General features: G+C 34.4%; 1 protein-coding gene across 2 annotated transcripts in view; it reads left to right on the top strand.

Moving 5' to 3' along the window:
- Nucleotides 1-24610, top strand: part of RNF17 (ring finger protein 17) — a 148092-nt gene that overhangs the window by 28070 nt on the left and 95412 nt on the right. For both annotated transcript variants that reach the window (XM_032403412.1, XM_032403410.1), the window contains exons 7-15: nt 2078-2249; nt 3854-3930; nt 4299-4373; nt 8324-8631; nt 10743-10901; nt 13031-13220; nt 14100-14268; nt 16621-16811; nt 17675-17816. In XM_032403412.1, coding sequence (XP_032259303.1) covers nt 2078-2249; nt 3854-3930; nt 4299-4373; nt 8324-8631; nt 10743-10901; nt 13031-13220; nt 14100-14268; nt 16621-16811; nt 17675-17816 — 1483 coding nt within the window. The remainder of the gene's footprint in view (nt 1-2077; nt 2250-3853; nt 3931-4298; nt 4374-8323; nt 8632-10742; nt 10902-13030; nt 13221-14099; nt 14269-16620; nt 16812-17674; nt 17817-24610) is intronic.

Genomic DNA, 24610 nt, shown 5'->3' with positions numbered 1-24610 from the left:
TTTTAGCTATTATATCTTCATATAATTTCTCTGCACCTTTCTCTTTCTCTCCTGCTTTTGGGACTCCTGTAATGCATATGTTGCTTTTCTTGAGAGAATCCCTCAAGTTCCTTAGGCTCTGTTCACTTCTCTTCATTATTTTTTCTTTCTGTTCCTCAGACTCTGTAATTTCAGTTGTCCTATCTTCAGGTTTGCTAATTCTTTATTCCTGCTCAAATATGCGGTTGAACCCCTCTAGTGAATTTTTTGTTTTAGTTATTGTACTTTTGAGCACTGGAATTTGTTTCCTTTTTATAATGTCTATTTATTGATATTCACATTTTGGTCCTTCATTTTTTCCTGATTTCCTCTAGGTTCTTTGTGCATGTTTTCCTTTAGCTCTTTGAGCATATTTAAAACCTTTGTTTTAAAGTCTTTAATAAGTCCTATGTCTCTGCTTCTTCAGGGATGGTTTCTGCCACTCTGTTTTTTCCCTTTGAATGGGTCATGTTTTCCCATGTCTTTATATGCCCTTGCTGTTTTGTTGAAAATTGGGCATCTGAAAACACAGCCACCTCTTCTAGTCATTGCAAACTGGCTCTCTTCAGGGACAGTCTTTCACTGAGTGAGCATGCTCTGAGCCTTAGAATCAGCCTCAGGTGAAGGCTTAAGGTATTCTCAGGTCTTTTCTGAGCATGCATCTTGCCTGGGCCTGAGTATGATTTTTTTCTTTATTCCTTTATATACATAGCTACTTTTAAATGTATTCATTTCTGAAAGAGTCTCACCCAAGCTTTTGCAAGCCCCAGATGGTCTAGTGTATGTCTTTACCGATAATCTCTTGCCCAGGGATCTATAGCTCTTAGTCTTCCTACAGCCTTCCCAAGTACTGCCTGTTGCTCTTCACTGCCTGAGCTCCAAGTTAGGTGAAACAGACTAGTTCCTCAGGCATCCCACAAACAAGTTAGAACATTACAGATGAAGTCTGCTATGCTCCCTCTGGTTTGACGGAAGGAATTGGGAACTGTGCTGCTATCTCTACACCAAGACTACACCATGCTGAGGAGGGGGCTGGGCAAGAACAAGAAAAACCACCATGAATTTCCTACTGTTTTTAATGTGGCTTTTCCTTGATTGGGCATTTGCTTGATTGCTGTATACCTTTGTTTATTTTCCAGAGTTTCTATAAGATTATTTTAACTAGTTTTTGCTTGGTTTTTTTTTGACATCTCCACTGGGTAACAAGGGCTTAGAGTTACCTAGTTTGCCATTTTGCTGATATCAGTCTACAGGCATGAGTTTTTAGAAACCATACTAGAACTTACCAAAATAACCATTTTCTCCCCTAAAGAAATGACTTTCAGATTATTTATACAATTACCAAAACGGTTTTTGGAATACCTCTTCACCTTCAGAGCCTGTGTCACATTCTTGTTACTCTTCAGTGTGGCAAACACTCCTTTTTTTTTGCGGCCAGATTTGATCTTGAGGAAATAGTCATTTGTTTGATAATAAAATGAGAAAGTTACACACTACAATTTTTGGTACAAAATTTTTTTAATTGCCATAATAATTTAATTCCATCATAGGCCCAGAAAAGATTTTGAGTACTGAGGTACAAGTAATGAAGGAATCGCTATTTGCCGTTCTAAGGGATTACTTTGAAGATTATAGTTAATTGATACCTGTGTTCTGGTTTGGTGAAGTCTTATTTTAAAATCTCATATTTATGTAATATTTGTCAACTGATGGAAATTTTAAAATGTGCAGGCATATCTTTGTGGGAAATGAATACAAATTGTCTTTGAAATGGCACAAGTGATTACAAGATAGGATTTCTCTTTTATGTGGAATCATCTAGGATCTGTCTTCTGTAATTCTGTGACAGCTGTATCTGTGACATGATAATTATATCCTACTTATTCTCTAGTTACCCATACATAGTTTTCAATTATATCTCAGTTGAATTGAATGCTTCTTTTAACCATGTTCGTAAACTAGTGAAATTACCCTTTTGATACCACTCAGTTGTTTTAAACTCACTTTCATCTGAGCATTTATGAAATTCTGTAAAATAACTTTGGGATCTTACATGAAGGAAAAAGAATCTGTGTGAAGAAGTAGTAAGAAATGCAGATGATTATCTGTCAAATGTAATAATGGCTAAAAGCTACATTGAAGAGAAAAAAAATGATTTGGCTGCAGCTATGAAGATAGCAAGAGAGTTAAAATCAGCACCTTCTTTAAGGACTTATTGTGACCTGAATCAGGTAATTTTGATCATAATGTGAATTTATTTCTGAGGTATATTAGTTTACATGCTTTGGAATATGATATTTAAGACTTAACAGGCATTTATTTTCAGACTATTCTAACTTATCTTGGCCTCAATTTAGAATTCTTAGTGTTTGAATTCTAAAACAAACATTAATAAATTTGTTTAGCCTTTTATTGTTATTTACCAGTTAGGGAAATGGCATGGTAATAAGGTCTTTATAACACATGATCTGAGAGCAAGTAGGGTGACATTGAGTTGGAAATTGATGTTCCTAGAATATTTGAATAAGAAATGAGAACATGTAAGGGCAGCAAACTAAATGAGATTCTCTGTTCTTTTCATAAACAATTTAGATATGACTGAATTCTTGACTTAAAAACTTAATTCAAGTTCTCATTCAGGGTTTTGTTTTTTTTTTTTTTTCCTTTTCTTCCTGCCTCCCCAAATGTGTGGGTCAAGAGACAGGGTGCTTCCACTATATTCTATCATCTAATAATGTGCCTAGGGAGCACAGCTGAGCAAAAATAAAAACATATTCCTGATGAGATCGTTTAGCCAGGCAGGGTTAACCATCGATCTTTTTTGCTGATTTCTACCTTGCTCCTTTGGGATATAGATCCTGTTCTATTGTCTTTGAATCCTCATGGCCTTTTCCCGTAGATAATCAGGTGTTTGGGCTGAACTGAGGTATAAAATAGAAGCCATTGGTTTACCTGCCTCCAAAGTCTCTAAGTGCCACCGTCTTACTTGATCAGACCTCTCTCATTTCCTGTGTATTACACATGAGGCATTAGGAGATGTAAAAAAGTGATAAGATTTGGTATTCACCTGGGACACCTGGGTGGCTCAGTCAATTAAGCGTCTGCCTTTGCCTCAGGTCATGATCCCAGGGTCCTGGGATCAAGCCCCACATCAGGCTCCTTGCTCAGCAGGGAGCCTGCTTCTCCCTCTGCCTGCTGCTCTCCCTGCTTGTGCATGTGCATGCTCTCTCTCTGACAAATAAAATCTTAAGAAAAAAAAAGATTTGGTATTCACCCTAGTTAGATTTATTAAGAAGATAAAACAAAAAGACATTGGAGGAAAGCAATGCAGATGCAAAGTGAATATAATCAGAATCTTCTCTGATTACATAGCTATATCCCATTTGTTAACTAGTGTCTTTTGTTGTTGTTATCTATTAATTTATGTCTCTAAAAGATTTAAAATTTCTTTAAGGGGAAAAACCATAAACACTTACTTGCATCCCTTCCTTTGGGTGCCTATAATCAAACCTTGAACACATTAATTAGTGAGATACTTAAAGGCTATAGTTTTCCTTCTAAAATCTTACTTTGTTTCAATAATATTTATTTTTTGAAGGATTTTTTTCATTTATTAGAGAGAGAGAGAGAGAGCAATGGGAGGGGAGAGGGTCAGAGGGAGAAGCAGATTCCCCACTGAGCAGGGAGCCCGATGCAGGACTCGATCCCAAGACTCCAGGATCATGACCTGAACCGAAGGCAGTCGCTCAAGCAACTGAGCCACACAGGCACCCCCAATAATATTTATTAAAAAAAAAAAATTCACATCTGAGTAACACTTGTCTTTTGATTCTAGATTATCCGTACTTTGAAATTAACATTTGAGAGTGAATTGTTACAAGTTAGCTCTCTAAAACTAAGGAACTCTCCCAGGTAAGTAAGTTATAATTCAGGAGAACCTAAAAATTAAGTATAAAAATGTATTAGAGCCTAGATTTATTAAATAGCAAGCAATTATAAATTGAAAATTTGTGTCACAAATGTTTCCCAAATTAGCAAACATGTAAAATAAGAGTAATTTATGATAAGTTGGGCATAGAGGATTCTTCAGTTACACTAGAAAAATATGTTGTCTTTGGGGTTCTTAATGTCAGCAACTGACTTTCAGAGAAAGTAGTAAAGTTGTATTAGAGCACTTAAAATGTTCTTTTAGAGTTTTTAATGTTAGCACTGACTTTTATTTAGAGAAAGTAATAAACTGGTATTAGAACATTTACTTATATGCTAGTGTTTTATTTTAGGTTGAATATGAATTGCAGTGAGATCATCTGTATGTTCAACAATATGGGAAAAATTGAATTTGAGGGCTTAACAAAGTAAGTATAAGAATGGTGACATGGGGGTGCCGAGGTGGCACAGTGGATTAAGCATCTGACTCTTGGTTTTGGCTCAGGTCCTGATCTCAGGGTTGTGGGATCAAGCCCCGAACCGGGCTCCGCACTCAGCAGTGTCTGCTTAAGATTCTCTCTGCCTCTGCCCCCCTGCACATGCACTCTCTCTCCCTCTCAGATAAATAAACCTTTAAAAAAAATGGCAACATGCCATTAATTTCTGAGAGGGTCTCTTAGAAAAATTACCTGAGACAGGAAAATTGATGTGTAGTGTGTAGTATGTATGATTCAAATACTGTAAAATAATATGAAGGGCAAAGTTTTCTATCACTTTAATTCTATGTAAAATATTTAAGAATGAAAAGACTTAGAAGTGATCAGTATTAAATGATATATGTGTGAAAGTTATCTTTGAGAGTCATTCAGCGAGTATTGAACACTGATTTTACGCTAGGCACCATTATCCTAAACATTGAGATATATGTCAGAGAAGTTACAATAAGTAGAGGATGACACATGTAAACAATCAAGTGAATAATTGCTATGATGGTAATATATGCAGAATTTAGTGGAGATGCAAACGAAGGGAACAGTCAGTTCTTTTGGGGGTAACAGGAGACTTAGAAAAAGGAGAATTTTATTTTATCTATGAAAATGAGTAGCAATTGGAAAGGAGGCCAGAAGGCAGGTAGGCATCATAGCAGAAAGAAGGGTATAGGCAGTGAGATAATGTGCCACATTCAGGGAACTGCTTATATAATTCCAATTGGCAGAGGATACATATAGGCTAAATCCTAAAGACTTTGTATGCTGTGTAGCAGCATTTGAACTTTATTTTCTAGATCCATGTTATCCAATGTGGTAGCCACTAACCACATGTGCCCATTTAAATTTAAGCATAAGTTAATTAAAACAAAATTAAAAGGAAAAATTGGAGGGGTGCCTGGCTGGCTCAGTCAGTAAAGCATGTGACTCTTGATCTCAGGGTTATGAGTTCGAGCCCCACGTGCTCAGTAGTTACATGTGGTTGATAGCTACCATATTAGACAGTGCCCCACATTTTCACTATTGCAGAAAGTTGGACAGCACAGCTGTAGATAGTAGAAACCACTAAAAGATTTTCAACATGAAAATAAAAATAGATTACATTTTAAAAAGATAACTCTGGTGGCCATTTAGAGGATTATTTGGAAGAGTATGAGGCTAGAGGCTGAAGGATTAGTTGGGTTATTGTATCAATAGTCTCAGCAAATAATGAGAAACCAAACATAGGTAGTAGTACTGGAGAGCAATAGATATGACAAATGCTAAATAGGGAAAATTGATAAAGCTTATTAATTGTTTGAACATGATGAATGAGGAAAAGGGAAGCATCCTCAGTGATTTACAGGTCTAGCTTTGGTGGTTAAGTTGATGGATTGTGGTATTATTCACCAAGATTGGGAATACAAGGAGAAAATTTAGGAGAGGAGGGATAGTGGACATGTTGAGTTATTGTTGTTTACCAGATATCTGGGGAGAAATATACAGAGAGCAGTTAGCTATATGTACTAAAACTTGATTCTGTGTGTAGGAATAGTCAGAATATAGATGGTTTAGAAACTCCCAAAAAGAAAGTAAGTTCATTTACTTGTAGGTGGTATGTCTCCAGGGGAAATCATCCCCCAGGAAGCATCTACATTCATTACCTTAGGTAACTAACCAGAGTTTGGCCCACAATCTTAAAAGGTCAGGAACAGACATGAGCAGATGCGGTATAAGCCAGGTGAACTCCTACAAGCCAAGTTTACAAAACTGAATGCCAGAATTCCAGTTTAGTCAGAATGCCAGGTTATAAACTTATGGACAAATATAATTGCCACGTGGACTGGAATACTTGTGTTGGCATTCTCTACAAGCATCCGAACAGGCCTAAGAAGCCAAATTATAAGAAATTGCTCTGTTTGCAGTGTTGTTTGCAATAAAGGGAATAAGATTAATCAAATAGCTTAATAACATTAGGCCTAGATAGTACATTCCTAGTACGTTTCTTACCACCAGAGGAAAGTCCTTGCCAGAGGACTAGAGTATCAGTCCTTTGGCTCAAATCATTTTCCCCCAGATATGGAGCCCTGTACCCTGTTTGTCTTTGTGACTTGACTTTTGTGCTTCCATGGATAACCATCAGCCTTCCCAATGAGTACATTCTTTTAGATATTTTCATAACTTGAATATGATTACTATCGAATATTTTTAATATCAAAACCTATTCTGTCTCTTTTAGACTCTGCATTGATCTTGTCTTGATTTTAACGTTAATTCAGAGTATTAAATTTTTTCCTAGTTTAAAGGGAATGTATCACTACAATCTGCTTCTACTTATTACAGGTGGTAATTAAACAACGGGTTTGCCCAGTAAGAGCAGGTATTGACATAAGTCAAGGACAGTACCCTGGAAAAATACTAAATTTTAAGACCGAGAAATGGTAACCTGCAAAACAAAACTGAGAGGGAGTAGGCAGAGGTTGGAAAACAAACAGGAGAAAGTGGTGTTCTGGAAGTCAAAGGAGGAGTTTATGAGACTGGAGTCGGTTGACAGTGTTAAATGTCCCAGGTCAAATGAAAATTGTTATAAAAAGAAATGTCTAGTTTGCAAATTTGGGTACATAGATGTATCCCCAGAAGGTGTTTGAATTCAACATGTATTTTACTTATGTTCAAAGCATACCTTTTTTTAGAAGAGACAGATAATATGTGTCATTGCTGAATCTAATTGGCTTTGTTGGTTCTTATTTCTAAAATGCTTCTTAAATGATCTGTGATGAAGTTAAATCCATAATGGGTTAACCAAAAGACAAGCTTTTTGAGACTCAAGCTCATTTCTTTGATAGAACTTCTATACTTGTAGATTGATAGCCTAAATCTGTGTGGATACGTGAAGAAGATAAAAAAAAAAAAAATGGAGTAAACTGCATAAAAGTTCAACTGCGGGTTGTGGCTATTGAATAATACCCAAAGGATTCAGACTAATGGTGATTTTTAGGCCAGGTGGAGGTTTTTAATGATTTGCTCAGGATTATACCCTTCACTGTTTCCTATACTTTATTTTTAGGCCAGTAAATTAAAAAATAATCATAACATAATTTAAAATCAAACAGCTAAGCCAGATCAAAATGATTTCTTTCGAAAACCTATATCCACTATTCTTTAGGACTAGAAGATTGTGACATGACTGTATCATTTCTTTCTTCAGCTTCTCATTGATTATACCTCTTGTTACCTTTTAAAACCCTTAGGCTTGCCTTAGGGCTGGGAATGGGCAAAAATTTCTGGGTAATGGAAATGCTCTACAATTAGGTTGTAGTGATGGCTGCACAACTGTAAATTTAGTAAAAATTATTGCATTTTATGCTATGTAAATTACACATCAGTAAAGCTATTTGGGGTGCCTGGGTGGTGCAGTCGGTTGAGCATCCGACTCTTGGTTCCAGCTCAGGTCATGATCTCAGGGTTCTGAGATCGAGCCGCATGTTGGGCTCCACACTCAGCATGGAGTCTGCTTGAGATTCTCTGTCCATCTCCCTCTGACCCTCCTGCTCGTGCTTTCTCTCTCTCTCTCTAAAATAAATAAATAAATCTTTAAAAAATATAAAGCTGTTTAAAAAATACTTCTGAGGCACCTATACAAAACTTTAGCTCTTTATATGTGTCACAGTATTAACTGTCATGTGGAAAGGAAATGGCTTGAAGGTAGATAGAAAAATGTATGAAAAACTTAAAGTAGCCATATGCCTATCTATTTTTTATTTTTCTCCAAATTTTTATTTAAATTCCAGTTAGTTAACCTGCAGTGTAATATTGGTTTCTGGTGTAGAATTTAGTACTTCATTGCTTACATACTGTACCCAGTGGTCATCACAAGTGCCCTCCTTAATACCCATCTATTTTTTAAACAGATGTGATCCCCAAGAAAATGAAATGGGACAGAATGTTCAAAAGAAATATAATCATAAAAAGGAATTTTCTTGTCATGATACATACCCATTTCGAGAAAAGAAAAAGGTTGACATGTCTATTCCAACTAATGAAACCCCATCACCTTCTTTGCAACGGGAAGCCTGTGATGTACATTTAGAAGCAAAAGACTTCCAGCCACAGAAAGAGGTTGTTGCAACACCATCCCCTAAAACCATTGCTGTTCTGCCTCAAATGGGATCTGGCCCTGATGTGATAATTGAAGAAATTATTGAAGAAAACATGGAAAGTGAGTGAAAATTCAAAAGCAAGGAAACAATATATCATGTCTGTAATTAGAAACAAAATTAGTCCCTGTACTTAACAGAAACATATTGCTGTTATCTTATACCTCATTATGAGTTAACACTTCATTCCTTGCCCCTACTTTCACATTTTCCAAAATTAGGATAATTTTTTATTTTTAGTGTAATAATCTAACCTCTGAGATGTAAATTTAATATTTGGTTTAATTGAGATATTTGACTTTTTGGTGTTGCACACATAAACCTTGTATGAAAGACAAAAATACAAGTAAATAAGAGAGACATTTGTAGAGCAATCTCATGGTTTTGTCCTTAAATTTAAGAACAGGTTCTCTTAAATCTTCTTTTGAGGGATAATCTGTTATAAAATGAGTTAACATGAATATAATAGCATCTGTATTGTAACATTTCAATGTATCATAATAGTTTGATTAGATTTACAATGCTGGTATTCTCCCCATTAACTACTACTGTGTAGTTAGTATACTACCAGTCTTCTTTAGGACCATTTTCAAGTTCTGTTTTAGGTCTGTTCTGCCCACCACTTCCCAATCTGTTTCATTGGCTGATTCTCCAGAATGACCTTTTGAAAGCAAAAAAAAAAACAAAAACACATTTTTGGTTGTTTCCATTCTATTATTATTGCTCATATCTCAGTGAGTTAAGAAACCTATCATGACTATATCTACTGATAAAAAGGAGTCTTCCATTTCCAGTATTTTGCCAATTCAAGTACAGCTTTTTAAGCAATAGTGTGCCATTGTCATCCTAATAAAACTAGTACAATTGCCTTTATTTCCTATTTTGATGAAGCATGCTTCACAGATTATCTTGTGGAAACACCTAGAGATCCAAAAAAGCCTTTTCAGAAAAAATCGTCTTTCCCTTTTGGATCAAAAGCAGGTACTTTAACAACTATGAACTTGATGTTATGGAGTTTGCTCTGTGTAAAGTAACTCTAATGTAGTGTGAAGGCAGTGAATAAAATTTACTGTTAACTAAAACTTCTTCCTTTTAATGTTACAAGTTTTAGTTGTTACTGGCAAAAATATTTCTGAAATTTGTAACACTTCTCTCAACTGCTTCCCCAGTTACACATGTTTATCTCTTTACCCCATCCTCAATATGGGTATTATTCTTTGTGGTCTGTATTGGACAGTTAAAATGATCCATTTGTTTCATTTTTATCATCTCTCTTTACTATCTCCAATTCCACTCCTCCTATTCTTTGTGTTTTAAACATTTTTAGTAAATAAAACATCTACATTGTTCAAAAATTATATATTAAAATAGTGTGAAATTTTTCCCTAACCTGTCCCATTTCATTCAGTCCCTCCCTCTCTTCCAGAGTTTCTTTATGCATATACAAATATATATATATTATTTTTATGTTTTTGTACACGAAACAAAGCATACCATGCACACTGTTCTGTTCTTTTAATTCCTTTTTTAACATTATATTCTGGACATCTTTTCAGTAGCTACACTTGGCTTCATTACTGCTATATACAAAAAATTTTTCTCTTTTATTCTACCCTCACCACCCCTGCAACCTCCACCAAAACACACACATCTTCCCCTAAATGGTGCTCAATATATTGGCTTTGCCCAGACATTTTTTCACACTTCTCTAGCCAGATAAGATTTGTATTCAGAGTGTCTATGAGCTTATTCTTGGTTCTTTGGGTATAGTATAAACAGGATTTTGGGGATATGCAAGAGACCTACTTATTATCAATAGAGTTCTGAGTTCCAGAATGTTCATAAATAAACTCTGATGTTTTGTTATAATGCAGTAGAGTTACAGTATATCTTGACTTTAGAATCTAACTATCAGATGAACTGCAATTCCACTTAACATACTTGGCAAGTAAAATAAAATATTTGCAGTTCAGATTGCTAAAGAATTTAATGTTGAAAGCGGGATCTATTTGTCTTATTGGTTACTATTTTGGGTTTGGACTCTTGTGGGGCCTAAGTATTCTAGAGTTTTCAGTGCCACAAGACACTTAATATTCTTTAGAGGATTATTGCAGTTTTTTGAATTCTTTCCTAACTTATGATTTATTAATGTGGTTTAAATATTCTTATCTAGGTTCTCCTGAGCTAGTTTTTGTAAGCCATGTAATACATCCTTGCCACTTTTACATCCGGAAGTATTCACAAATTAAAGATGCAACAGTATTGGAAAAGAAGGTGAATCAGTTTTGCAATAAGAGTTTACACCTTGAGCCTTCAGACATTTTGGAACTAGGTAATGAAATCTTACTCCAAGCTAAAATATTAAGTTTATTTAAATATTACAGTATCTGGCCAATCCACATAGACCTTTTGTAATATAGATTTGTGTTCCAGGCATAAAAGTTTTATAATTATATAACATTTTATTTAGGTAAGTTGGCTAAATATTGACTGCTGAGTGAGGTATATACAAAAACTATTATTATGGAGTGAAAGTAGTTATTTTTTAAATTACAAAACCCTTCACAGGCTATGTAGTTTGCTCCCTTGTCTCCAGGGAAAATTGGCCTGTAAGATGATTCCTTGTAGTATAACTACAGTCCCTTGCTGTCCACATGTGAATGTTGAGGATGTCATTAAGCACTTAAATTAGGTGCAGGAGGACAGTGGTGTCTATTTCCTAGGGCCATTCAGAGGGTAGTTGGTAAACTTAATCAGCCTATCTTAATTCTAAGGGTATGTGTAATTTGCCATAATTTAGGCTTTTATTGCAAATATTTTCCTTATAACACATTGACTAAATTTGATTTTACTCTATAATAAGGTGAAGCTATGATTTTTTTGATTTATTAACAGAGAAAACTGCTCTGTTAATAGCAATCAATGCCTATACATAATACCAAAAAATATTATCTGTTTAAGGTTATATAGTAGTTCTTTAAGAATGTGATTAACTCTCAGCTCATCTATGTGGCATATCAGAATATCCAAAAACTAAGATTATCATATACTTCTGACAAAAATTGATGATAATTTTAAACTTTAGATAACATGAAATTATGAATATCTAAGAAAAGAGAAGTGTAGTATTAAACTTTTATGGCTACAAATATTTCTCTTAAAATTTGATACATGCCCAAAAGGGTTCAATTTAGATACAGAAAATGTTCTAAAAAAGCCACAAAATCATCCTTTGTTTTAAATTAAGGATAATTATTATTTCAAGGTAAATAAATTTACATGACTTAAATACTCATTTATATTTTGAGAAAGTGACAAGGGGGAGAACTGTGATATGATGCTTTAAGAGGATATCCTCTTGTTCCCTTTTCCTACCTGTGCTCTTCATTATAAAGAACAAATGTCTTCAATAGGCTTTTATCTTACCTATTGCAAAAAAGAATGGTTTCATAGCATGTAGTTTAAAATTCAGACTATTGTTTATGTGGTATATCAACATAAGAGAAAGGTTGATGACAATCTTTAGGCCAAATAAACATTTTCATAGAACTAAAAATTAAAAGGCTGTCCTAATGTGCCTCTCAGCTATCCTGTTTTTATTTGCATATACAGAGGATATTTATACAGCACCCTTCTGTATATAATCAGTGGTCAGATCTACCAATTTATCTCTGATAGGTAGCTTAGTTGTTAAGAGAATGGGCTCTAAGATTACCTGGATTCTCCTTGTACCTCTTTGCCTACCTGTATGATGGAAGCCCCATCTCCAGAAGGTTATTGGGTGGAGTAAGTAAATTCAAACATAAAATACTGAGAACATCACTGAGCTCATAGTAGGCATTCAAATTCAGGCCTCTTTCTTCCTTGACCTTTTTTTCCTGGTTATTGTAATTCATCTGATCTCTCTGCTGCTAGGTCCTTGGTTCATCTCCCCCTTCTCTGAACTCCACTGTGTATTAATTTAATTTTGGCATGTCACATACTGCCTTTCATTGTTTCTTTACTTTGATTCCTCTTTACCAAGAGAAGGTAATCGTTTCTTCCTTTATGCTACCAAAGAATTTTATAAATTTCAGCATGTATATATCTGTACATGTATGTGTATGTATGCATAGGGTAGAAAGTCTTTATTGTTGTAAGTACAGTCATTTACTTGCCTATATCTTTTCCTTTCTTGAGCTTCTTGATGGCAGGATAGTCTCATTCATCTTTGTTACAGCTCATAAAATATAGGTCCTCAATAAGAGACTGGTAACTTTGTTTTTACCTCCCCATTTAGCTATATAACAGGAACTATCACAATATACTACCTTCATAGCACTTGACATGTACTATGTTATCAGTAAATAAATGAATTAAAACTTATTAGTGGTGGAACTAATATACATGTTCATAAATTAGAGCTTATTAGGTATTTTTCTCCATAAACACTAATAATGATTTGTCTTCTTCATTATTTAGGTGCAAGAATATTTGTCAACAGTATTGAAAATGGAATGTGGTGTCGAGGAACTATCACTGAATTAATTCCAATAGAAAGTGAAAATATTAGAAAACTTTGTAGTCCAACCAAATTCTCAGTCCATGAAGTTGGACTAATACAAATATTCATGGTAGATTTTGGAAATTCTGAAGTCCTAATTGTTGCAGGGTATGATATTTTATAGTTATTACGTGTTCCTGGCCTGTTTAGAAACATTTGTTATCAGGGGAGTAAGATACTAAAGAATAAAGGAAATTGGAAAGGAGTAGAAAGGAGTAATTTATCATTCTTTACTTCTAAGGCATATACTTTTTATTTTGCTCAATTATTTGTTTTACTAATTACTAAATTAATCAAGTATTATCATTTATCAGTGTTACTACATGAGGAGCTTGGAAAAGGAGTGGGTTTTGTTGTTTTGGAAAAGGAGCTTTTTGATGTATCCAAACTTAAGTACTTTTCTATGTTGCTTCAAAACAGGGAATGATGCACAAAAATATTTCTTTTAAATAAAGTATTACAGTTAGCTGGAGGATGATTGAGTAGAATTTTAAATCTGATTTCTATAATTAATGCACATTAAAGTGGCATAGTGTCTAACCCTAGGTACTCAAAAATATTTCCCTCAGTCTTCTAGGAAAATAAAACAAAAATAATAAATAATAAAAATAAAACTGAAAATGTTTCTATAATAAGGACTAGTATTAACTACATAGAATGGTCACTAACTATTTAATGGTCATAGCTTTATAAATAAATAGGTTTCTGTTTGGGGGCATCATTATCCCCTTTAAGTCTAAACTTGAATAGATATATGAAAGACAATTCAGATAAAGGCAATTGAGATTTTATTCTATAGATAAAAGTAGTGTCTGTGCTTATAAAATCTGGATTAAATCTATGTAGTAAGAAAGCATGAATTAGAATACAACTTTCTAGAAGATTTAGCTTAAGGAGCATATCCTTAGAAATGCATAGGTTTTATGGGGGAAAGCAAGTTTGGGTCTCAAGTGTTATTTTCAATAAATATTACTTGAATTCTTTTAGAGTTGGTGATACCCAAGCAAGATCAGAACACACTGCTGAGCAGCATATAGTACTAAATGACTTATGCCCAGTTCTAAGGAAGTCTGAACCATATATTGAAGGGCTGCTGAAAGAAATCCAGCCATTAGCACTGCCATGCTCATTGAAAGACATTGTTCCACAGAATTCAGTAAGTGAGCGTTAAATTATTTCTTCTTCCGGGGGCTAAATATCTCAATTTTAGCTATGTATTGCCAGTTAGATTGCAAAGTATAGGTTCAAGGCACCAATTCTTTTGGTAGATACATTTTGCATAATAAACTATCAGTCCATAATTGGAAACATTCTTAATGGGAAATTGAGTTGAATAAACATGTAAGAATGAATAAACATATCCTTGGAATGAGTCCAAATAAACCACTAAATTTGAGTCACATATGGAGAGAAAAATAAATTTTAAAATACAGTATGGCGTGTATTTCTGTAAATTTCTTCACTGTTTTCATGGCACTTCATTCATTAGTTGTAGCCCATATTGCATTCTGCTTTGTATTATTTATTTATATTCATTCCCCAGCAAGACTTAAAAACTCTTACAAGACAGGAATTATGTGTAAGAATATATATTAAATGGTTATATTATGAAGGCTTTGAAAGAAGGAATCCGTGTCTTTGCCTATCATTGTATTCCCAGTGCTTAGCAGATTACCTAGCACATGATAGGCATTTAACAGATATTTGAAAGAATGAGCAAATGAATAAAAAATGTAAAAGGAAACGTAAGTATTAACACTGGTGTTTTCCTCAAAATGGTAAAATTGGTTTAAATTTTGTCTTTTATACTTTTTTGCATTTTCTGAGTAAACTTTACAATCTTTAGAAAGAGGTTTTATTTTTTGTTTTTAAGAAACATGTAGCTTTTAAAAAATTTGAGTATAGTTGGCACACACTGTTACATTAGTTTCAGGTATACCACATAGTGATTCACCAACTCTGCTGGAGGTATCACAATTCCAGATTTCAAAATATACTACAAAACCAAAGTAATAAAAAAAAACCAGTATGGCATTGGCACAAAAATAGACTTATAGATCAATGGAACTGAATAGAGAGCCCAGAAATAAAGCCATGCTTATATGATCAATTAATCTATGACAGTGGAGATACAATGCGGAAAAGACCATCTCTTCAATAAATGGTGCTGGGAAAACCGGACAGCTGCATTGCAGAAGAATGTAACTGGACCACTTTCTTATACCATGCACAAAAAGAAACAAAATTAAATTTCTAAATGTGAGACCTGAAACCATAAAAGTCCTAGATAAAACATAGTAATCTCTTTGACATCGGCCTTAGCAATATTTTTCTAGATATGTCTCCTCAGGTAAAGGAAATAAAAGCAAAAATAACATATTTGGGACTACACCAAAATAAAAAACTTCTGCACAATGAAGGAAATCATCAACAAAACAAAAAGGCAACCTACTGAATGGGAGAAGATAGTTACAAATGATATATCTGATAAAGGGTTAATATTCAAAATATATAAAGAACTTAACACCAGGAATGTGTAGTTTTAACCCTTGAAATTTATTTTAGGTATGGGAAGTTAAAAGTTCAAAGATCAACTTAAAAGTTTTTTTAATGGGTGAATATTTTTCCTTATTATTTAAGTAGCATATACTTCATATATTCCTAGTTAAATGGAAACTAAGTTAACCAATGATGATTATAAATATCTTGATTGCATCACATGGCTTCCATTACACTTTCGAAATTACCTTTTTTTTTTCTTTATTTGAGAGAGAGAGAAAGCACAAGCGGGGACGGGGAGGGGAGAGGAAGAGGGAGAAGCAGACTCTTTGCCAAGCAGGGAGCCCAATGTGGGGCTTGATCCCAGGACCCTGGGATCATGACCTGAGCCGAAGGCAGATGTTTAACCAACCGAACCACCCAGGCACCTCAAAATTACCTTTTGAATTTGTGTTATTTAAGTGGAAAAATCATATATTTTATTTTAGAATATTTATAATCTTCATATTAATATTCAGAAGTGAAACTAAATTCTAAAATACAACAGCTTAATGGACACTTTGAGACTGTTAATAAAAATCAAAGATCTTGGGGCACCTGGCTGGCTCAGTTCATAGAGCATGTGACTCTTGATCTCGGGGTCATGAGTTCAAACCCCACATTGGTCGTAGAACTCACTAAAAAAAAAATTCATATACAAACAATGAATCATGGAACACTATATCTAAAACTAATGATGTATGGGGATTAACATAACAATAAAAAAAATTTTTAAAAGGTATTAAAAACATACACAATTAAAAAAAAAAAATTCATATATTGTACATACATAAACACTGACCTTGGGCTTCTGGCCCTAGCTATTGTTTAGTATATGTGGTTGAGTCCCTTTGCTCAAGTTTGCAGACTTTGGTTGTAAAATAAATAAAATAAAACCTAAATCCAGAGTATTGTACCATTAGAGCTAATTGTAATTACTAAGTACATTGGAATTTCATTTTTTCCACAGGATGAAGGCTGGGGAGAAGAAGCTAAAGTAGAATTTTTGAAAATGGTAAATAACAAGGCTGTTTTAATGAAAGTTTTTAGAGAAGAAGATGGTGTGCTAATTGTAGATCTGCAGAAACCACCAACAAATAAAATAAGCAGTGATATGCCTGTGTCTCTTAGAGATGCATTAGTTTTTATGGAGTTAGCAAGGTAGGTAACTTATTAAAACAAATACTTTTGAGATTATAGTTCTAAATTGGAATAACAGTTTACCTTTAAAAACTATGGACTGACTCTAAAGTGAATGTAATCTAAGAGGTTAAAAATATTGCTACCAGAGTTTTCTAAGTACAGTTGTCTGAAAACTGCATTCAGATAATTTAAGAAAATAGAGAAATTAAGGTAACTCAAAAAAAACTATTTGTAGATACTGAACATTTTTTAGACTCTTCATAACTTCACAAACACCTCCACTAGGGTTGTAAGAATTATAGTTTAACAGTTCCTGACTTAAATTTTCTAACCTTTGGAATAAGTTCATGATCACCATTCTGTATTTAATATATGAATCTAGAATAAAGTTTCTTCCTCCACCCCCATCACTGATAAACAAAGTAAGATGACTAACGATAGAGATAGTGAAAGATACTTTTTGTCCTGAGTGATGAGATGACTCTAGAAGTGACCCAAGTAGGTCTCATTGTGGAAAAATAAAAGTAGTATTAGAGCTGGATGGAGTCACACAGACCCCTCAGGTGGCCTTACTGAGTGCTACCATAGTCCATGGTTGTCAATTCCTGAAAGGAGAGAGACTTTGAGTAGAAGATACAGGCCTGGCTCAAAAATGTCCCAACACAAATTCGAAGGTCAATTACTGATTTTTGAGACTTGACATCTTATTTAACCTGGTTTGATAATTGGAGACAATACCAAGAAATGTATTAGAAAAGAAATTGAAAAGGGAATACCCTTGGTAGATAAATCAGTAAGTCCTTTCTTCAGACCAAGCTGCTGAGAGAAGAAAGAATTTAAGAAAATGGCATGCTTATGCTTTTGATTGTGCTTTTAATCAGGTTTAGGTCGCAATCACCAAGAAGCCACTCTGAAAAGAATATGACTTTATACTATGACCCACCTATTTTGCCTAAAGAAATGACAGATCTTTCAGTTATGGTTTGTCATATAAATAGTCCTGCCGATTTCTATCTTCAGTTGGTAAGTATTTAGTATTCCTTTGAGACAAAGTATTTTTTCAAATTTTAAGTAGAAATGTATAATGGGAATGAATACCCAGTATGAATTTTAGAGCAAACAAACTACTGTCAACCTTCTGTAAATTTACGTTTCTTAGCTGCAACTATAAATGAGAAATTCCCATGATTCATTGTAAATTGAAGGAACTCTTCATCATGCAAATTAGTGAAATATGGAAGGAAAGGACAGTGAAGGATACCTAATATATGTGTTTCTTGCCACCTTATGAAATCTAGAGAGTAGGAAAGCGCATAGACCTGACATCAGAATACTATAAGAAGGTATCTCATTGTGGTTTTGATTTGTATCTCCCTGATGCCAAGTGATGTGGAGCATTTTTTCATGTGTCTGTTGGCCATTTGGATGTCTTCTTTGGAGAAATGTCTCTTCTTGTCTTCTGCCCATTTCTTGATTGGATTATTTGTTCTTTGGGTGTTGAGTTTGATAAGTTCTTTATAGATTTTGGATACTAGCCCTTTATCTGATAGGTCATTTGCAAAAATCTTCTCCTATTCTGTCAGTTGTCTTTTGGTTTTGTTGACTGTTTCCTTTGCTGTGCAAAACCTTTTTATTTTGATGGAGTCCCAGTAGTTCATTTTTGCCTTTGTTTCCCTTGCCTTTGGAGACCTGTCTAGCAAGAGTTGCTGCAGCCAAAGTCAAAGAGGTTTCTGCCTGTGTTTTCCTCTAGGATTTTGATGGATTCCTGTCTCACATTTAGGTCTTTCATCCATTTTGAGTCTTATTTTTGTGTATGGTGTAAGGAAATGGTCCAGTTTCATTCTTCTGCTTGTGGCTGTCCAATTTTCCCAACACCATTTGTTGAAGAGACTGTCCTTTTTCCATTGGATATTCTTTCCTTTGTCAAAGATTAGTTGACCATAGAGTAGAGGGTCCATTTCTAGGTTTTCTATTCTGATCTGTGTGTCTGGTTTTTTTTGCCAATACTGTCTTGATGATTACAGCTTTGTAATAGACCACCTCACACCAGTCAGAATGGCTAAAATTAACAAGTCAGGAAACGACAGATGTTGGCGGGGAACTCTCCTATGCTGTTGGTGGGAATGCAAGCTGGTGCATCCACTGTGGAAAACAATATGGAGGTTCCTCAAAAAGTTGAAAATAGAGCTACCCTATTACCCAGCAATTGCACTACTGGGTATTTACCCCAAAGATACAAATGTAGTGATCCGAAGGGGCACCTGCACCCCAATGTTTATAGCAGCAACGTCCACAATAGCCTAACTATGGAAAGAACCCAGATGTCCATCCACAGATGAGTGGATAAAGAAGATGTGATTTATATATATATACACATACAATGGAATATTACTCAGCCATCAAAAAAATGATAGCTTGCCATTTGCAACAACGTGGATGGAACTAGAGGGTATTATGCTAAGTGAAATAAGTCAATCAGAGAAAGACAAGTATCATATGATTTCATGGATATATGGAATTTAAGAACAAAACAGGAGCATAGGGCAAGAGAGGGAAGAACAAAACGAGACAAAATCAGGGAGAAAATCATAAGAGACTCTTAATCATAGGAAACAAACTGAGGGTTGCTGGAGGGGAAGGGGGTAGTGTAACTGGGTGATGGACAATAAGGAGAGCATGTGATGTAATGAGCCCTGGGTATTATATAAGACTGATGAATCACAGGCCTGTACCTCTGAAATAATACATTATATGTTAATTAATTGAATTTAAATTAAATGTTTAAAAAAGAATACTGTGAGAAAACCTGTTTCTGACAGTGGACGTCTGAGAATTTACACATTATTACTGGGTAATTTTCTGAATTTGAACACAAAATAAATTCAGATCAAAGGCATTTCATATTAAATTTTGGATGTGGACTGATGGGTTTGTTTAGATAGCTACTAACAATGAGTTCATCCTTCTCGATTTCTTTGTGTCTGTGCTTCATATGAATTAACTCATTCTAAAGGCCATAATGAGTGAATAATTCATTAATCTTCACAACAGTCCTATGAAAAAGATAATAGTATTTTCATGTAGATACGAGACTCTAGCCAAAAGGATAAAGCAACTTGCCTGAGGTCGCACAGCTACAGAATGGAAGAGCCAGGATTGAACTGGGCAGTGTAACTTCATTCAGAGCCTGTCATCTTAATCACTGTACCACACTATAAGGGCTCCCCAGATAAGTTGTGGAAGTCTGCTTATTTGGCACTAAGTAAGGACTTGCATATATTTCTTTCACTGAATTTTTTTTACAGTGCCTTTTATTTAAATTGAAGTAAAACATACATAAAATGTCTTGTATCTCATTTTAGCCATTAAATGTACAGTTCAGTACCAATAAATACACTCAGTGTTGTGCAACCATTGCCATTATTCATCTCTAGAACTGTTCATTATCCCAAACAGCTCTGTAACCATTAAACAACTCCCCATTTCCCCCCTCCCCCAGCCTCTCATAACCTGTCCTACTTTCTTTTTCTGTGAATTTATCTATTCTAGGTACCTCTTAAGTGGAAATAGAATATCTATGTCTGCCTTATTTCACTTAGCATAATATTTACATATTGTAGCATGTATTAGAATTTCATTCTTTTTCATGACTAATATTTCATTGTATGTATATACTATATTTTGTTTACCCATTCATCTGTTGATGGACACTTGGATTGTTTAAACCTTTTGGCTGTTGTGAATAATGCTGCTATAAGCATGGGGGTACAAGTGTCTATTTGGGTCTCTGCTTTCACTGGAAGTTCTTTTGGGTATATACCTAGCTCTGGAATTGCTGGCTAATATTATAATTCTGTTTAACTTTTTGAAGAACTACCAAACTGTTTTCCACAGTGCCGCACCATTTTGTATTTCCATTAACAATGCATAAGAGTTCCAGTTTTTCCACATCCTCACCAGCACTTTTTTTTTTTTTAATAGCCATTTTAAGGGTATGAAGTTGTATATCGTTATGGATTTGATTTGCATTTCCCGCATGGCTAGTATTGTTGAATACATTTTTTTCACATGTGCATTTATTAGTCATTTATAAAATTTCTTTGGAGAAATACCTATTCCAGTCCTTTCACCAGTTTTGAATTGGATTATTTTATATCAATCCTTTATCAGATATATAATTTTCAGATATTTTCTTCCATTCTGTGGGTTGCCTTTTTACTCTCTTGATAGCATTCTTTGATCCATAAAAGTTTTTGACTTGATAAAGTCCAGTTTATTTTTTCTTTTGTTGCCTGTGCTTTTGTGTCATAGCCAAGAAATCATTGCTGAATCTAACATTATGAAGTTTTTCCCCTATGTTTTCTTCTAAGAGTTTTATAGTTTTAGCTCTTACACTTTGGTCTTTGATTCACTTTGAGTTAATTTTTGTATATGGTATGAGAGAAGGGTCCAATTTCATTCTTTTCCATGTGAATGTCCACTTTTCTCAGCACCATTTGTTGAAAAGATGGTCTTTTCTCCATTGAATGGTCTGGGCGTACTTGTCAATACTTAGTTAACCATATATGTGAAGGTTTATTTCTGGGATGTCTATTTTATTCCATCGGTCTATCTATCTATCCTTATGCCAGTAGCACACTGTTTTGATTACTATAGCTTTGTAGCAAGTTTTGAAATCAGGATATATGAGCCCTCCAACTTTGTTCTTTCTCAAGATTTTTTGGCAGTTTGGGGCCCCCTGAGATTTCATATGACTTTGAGAATGGGTTTTTCTATTCTGCCTGAAACATCACTGAAATTTTAATGGGATTGCATTGAATTGTAGATTGTTTTGGATAGTATTGTCAACAGTATTAGGTCTTCCAGTCCATGAATGTGGGATGTCTTTCCTCTTATTTTGTCTTCTTTCATTTCTTTCAGCAGTCTGATATGGTGTATAAGTATACAAGTCTGTTCCTTCCTTGTTTAAGTTTATTCCTAAGTGTATTCTTTTTTTTTATGGTATTGTAGAAGGAATTGTTACTTTCCGGTTTAGATTGTTAATTACTGCTTTATAAAACATAACTGATTTTTCTGTCTTGATTTTAGATCGTTATAACTTCACTAACAGGTTTTTTTGGTGAGCTTTTTAGAGTTTTATACATTATAAAATTATGTCAGCTGCAAAAAGAGATAATTTTATTTCTGACAATTGGAATGCCTTTTCTTTTCTTATTTAGTGGCTCTGGCTATGAGTTCCAATATCTTGTTGAGTACAAGTAGAAAACTCATCTTTTTCTTCTGTCTGAGGGGGAAAAAGGATTTCTCTTTTACCATTGACTATGGTATCTGTGGGTTTTTCCCATATGGCCTTTATCATGTTGAAGAAGGTTCCTAGGAATAGTTTATTGAGTGTTTTTATCAGAAAAGAATGTTTAGTGTTGTCAAATATAGTTTTTGCATCATTTGAGATGATCGTAGTTTTTATTTTTCCTTCATTCTGTTGTGTACTGCATTGTTTTTATTTTATATTTTGAACCACCATTGCATTCCAGGAATCAGTCCCCCTAGATCATGATATATAATCCTTCTAATATAACACTGAATTTGGTTTGTAAGTATTCCGTTGAGGATTTTTGTGTCAGTGTTCGTAAGTGATACTAGTCTGTAGTTTTCTTGCCCTGTCTTTGTATGGCTTTAGTTTCAGGTAATGTTGACCTCTTAAAATGAGTTAGGATGAGTTTCTCCCCCCCACCCCCAGTTTTTTGGCCAAGAAGGGATCGTGTTCTTTGTTTAGGTTTTTATGTAAACTCCAGTTAATTAACATACAATGTAATATTAGTTTCAGGTATACAATATAGTGATTCAACATTTCCATACATCCAGTGCTCATCACAAGTGCACTCCTTAATCCTCATCACCTATTTCACCCATCCCCCCACCCACCTCCCTTCTGGTGACCATCAGTTTGGTAGAATTCATCAGTGAAGCTGTGTGATCCAGGGCTTTTCTTTATTGGAAGTTTTTGATTACTGATTCAGTCTCCTTGCTAGATACAAGTCTGCTTAGATTTTTCTTTTCATGATTCAGTCTTGGTAGGTGGGTGTTTCTAGTTATAGTAGACTCTTCTCATCCTTTTTATTTATTAAAATTAGTAGGAATTCCCTCACTTTCTTTGATTTTAGTAATTTGTGTTTTCTTTTTTTCCTTAGTCTAGTTAATGGTTTGTCAGTTTTGTTAATCTTTTCAAAAACCAACCTTTGTGTGTTTTACCCATTGTATTTCTATTTTCTATCAAAGCTCTACTCTTTATTATTTTCTTCCTTTTGCTAGTTTGGGGTTTATTTTACTTCTTTTATTTCCTTAAGTTTTATGGTTAGTTTATTTATTTATTTATTTATTTATTTATTTTTTACTGTATGCATTTACAGCTATAACGTTCCCTCTTAGCACTACTTTTGCTTCATCCCATGAGTTTGTTGTGAATTTTTTAGTTTTCTCTTAATTTCTAGTGTACTTCCATTGTGATTAGGAAAGACACTTTGTGTGTTTTCAGTCTTTTAAAATTTACTGAGGCTTGTTTTATAGCCTAACATATTGTTTATCCTGAGAATGTTCCATGTGCACTTGAGAAAAAAGTGTGTATTCTGCTCTTGGCTTGAATGTTCTGTATATGTCTGTTACGTGTAACTGATTTGTACTGTTGTTCAAGTAATCTGTTTTCTTCTTGACATTCTTTGTAGTTCTGTTTTTGAAAATGGAGCACTAAAGTCTCCTTTTATTGAAGAACTGTCTCCCTTCGATTCTGTCAATGTTTGCATCCTATATTTTGGGGAGCTGATGTTTGGTGCATATGTATTTGTAATTGTTACATCTTATTGGTGAATTGACTCTCTTATCAATGTATAATGTCATTCTTTGTTTCTTGTAATATTATCTGACTTAAAGTATATTTTGTCTGATAATAGCATAGCCACTCCAGCTCTCTCTTGGTTACTGTTTGCATGGAATACATTTTCTAATTTTTCACTTTTAACCTGTGTATGTTTTTGGATCTAAAGTGAGTATCTTATAAATAGCATATAGTTGGGCCATTTTTTAAAATCCATTCTGCCAATCTTTGCCTTTTAATTGGAGTGTTTAAACCATTTTAAAGTACCTATTAGGGGCACCTGGGTGGCTCAGTTGCTTAACTGTCTGCCTTCGGCTCAGGTCATGATCTGAGGATCCTGGGATTGAGCCCTGCATCAGGCTGCTCCTTGCTCAGCAGGGAGTCTGCTTCTCCCTCTCCCTCTGCCTGCTGCTCCCCCTGCTTGTGCTCCCTCTCTGAAATGAATAAATCTTAAAAAATAAAAATAAAAATAAAGGACCTATTAATAGGAAAGGCTTCTGCCATTTTGCTATTTTCTGTATATCTTATAGCTTTTTTGTCTCCCATTTCCTCTATTACTTCCCTCTTTTGTGTTTAGTTGTTTCTTGGTAATGTCATTTTTTAATATTTTTGAAAAACATTGTCATAAAAACATAATAAAATTTACCATCTAACCATTTTTAAATGTATAGTTCAGTAGTGTTAACTATACTCACATTGTTGTGCAACAGATCTATAGAACTTTTTCATCTTGCAGAACTGAAACTCTACATCTCTTGAACAAACACTCTGCATTTTCCCCTACCCCTAAGCACTGACAACCACAGATCTATGAATTTCACTATTTTGATACTTCATATAAATGGAATCATACAGTGTTTGTCTTTGTGTGGCTGGCTAACTTCATTAGCATAATGCCCTCAAGGTTCATTCATATTGTTGTGTGAGAAGATTTCCTTCTTTAAGG

This window comes from Phoca vitulina, unplaced genomic scaffold, assembly GCF_004348235.1.
Source record: "Phoca vitulina isolate PV1807 unplaced genomic scaffold, GSC_HSeal_1.0 scaffold5, whole genome shotgun sequence".
In the NCBI taxonomy this organism is placed as follows: Eukaryota; Metazoa; Chordata; class Mammalia; order Carnivora; family Phocidae; genus Phoca; species Phoca vitulina.
The sequence above is the reverse complement of the archived record's forward strand: the minus strand, read 5'-3'. Positions and strand labels throughout refer to the sequence as shown.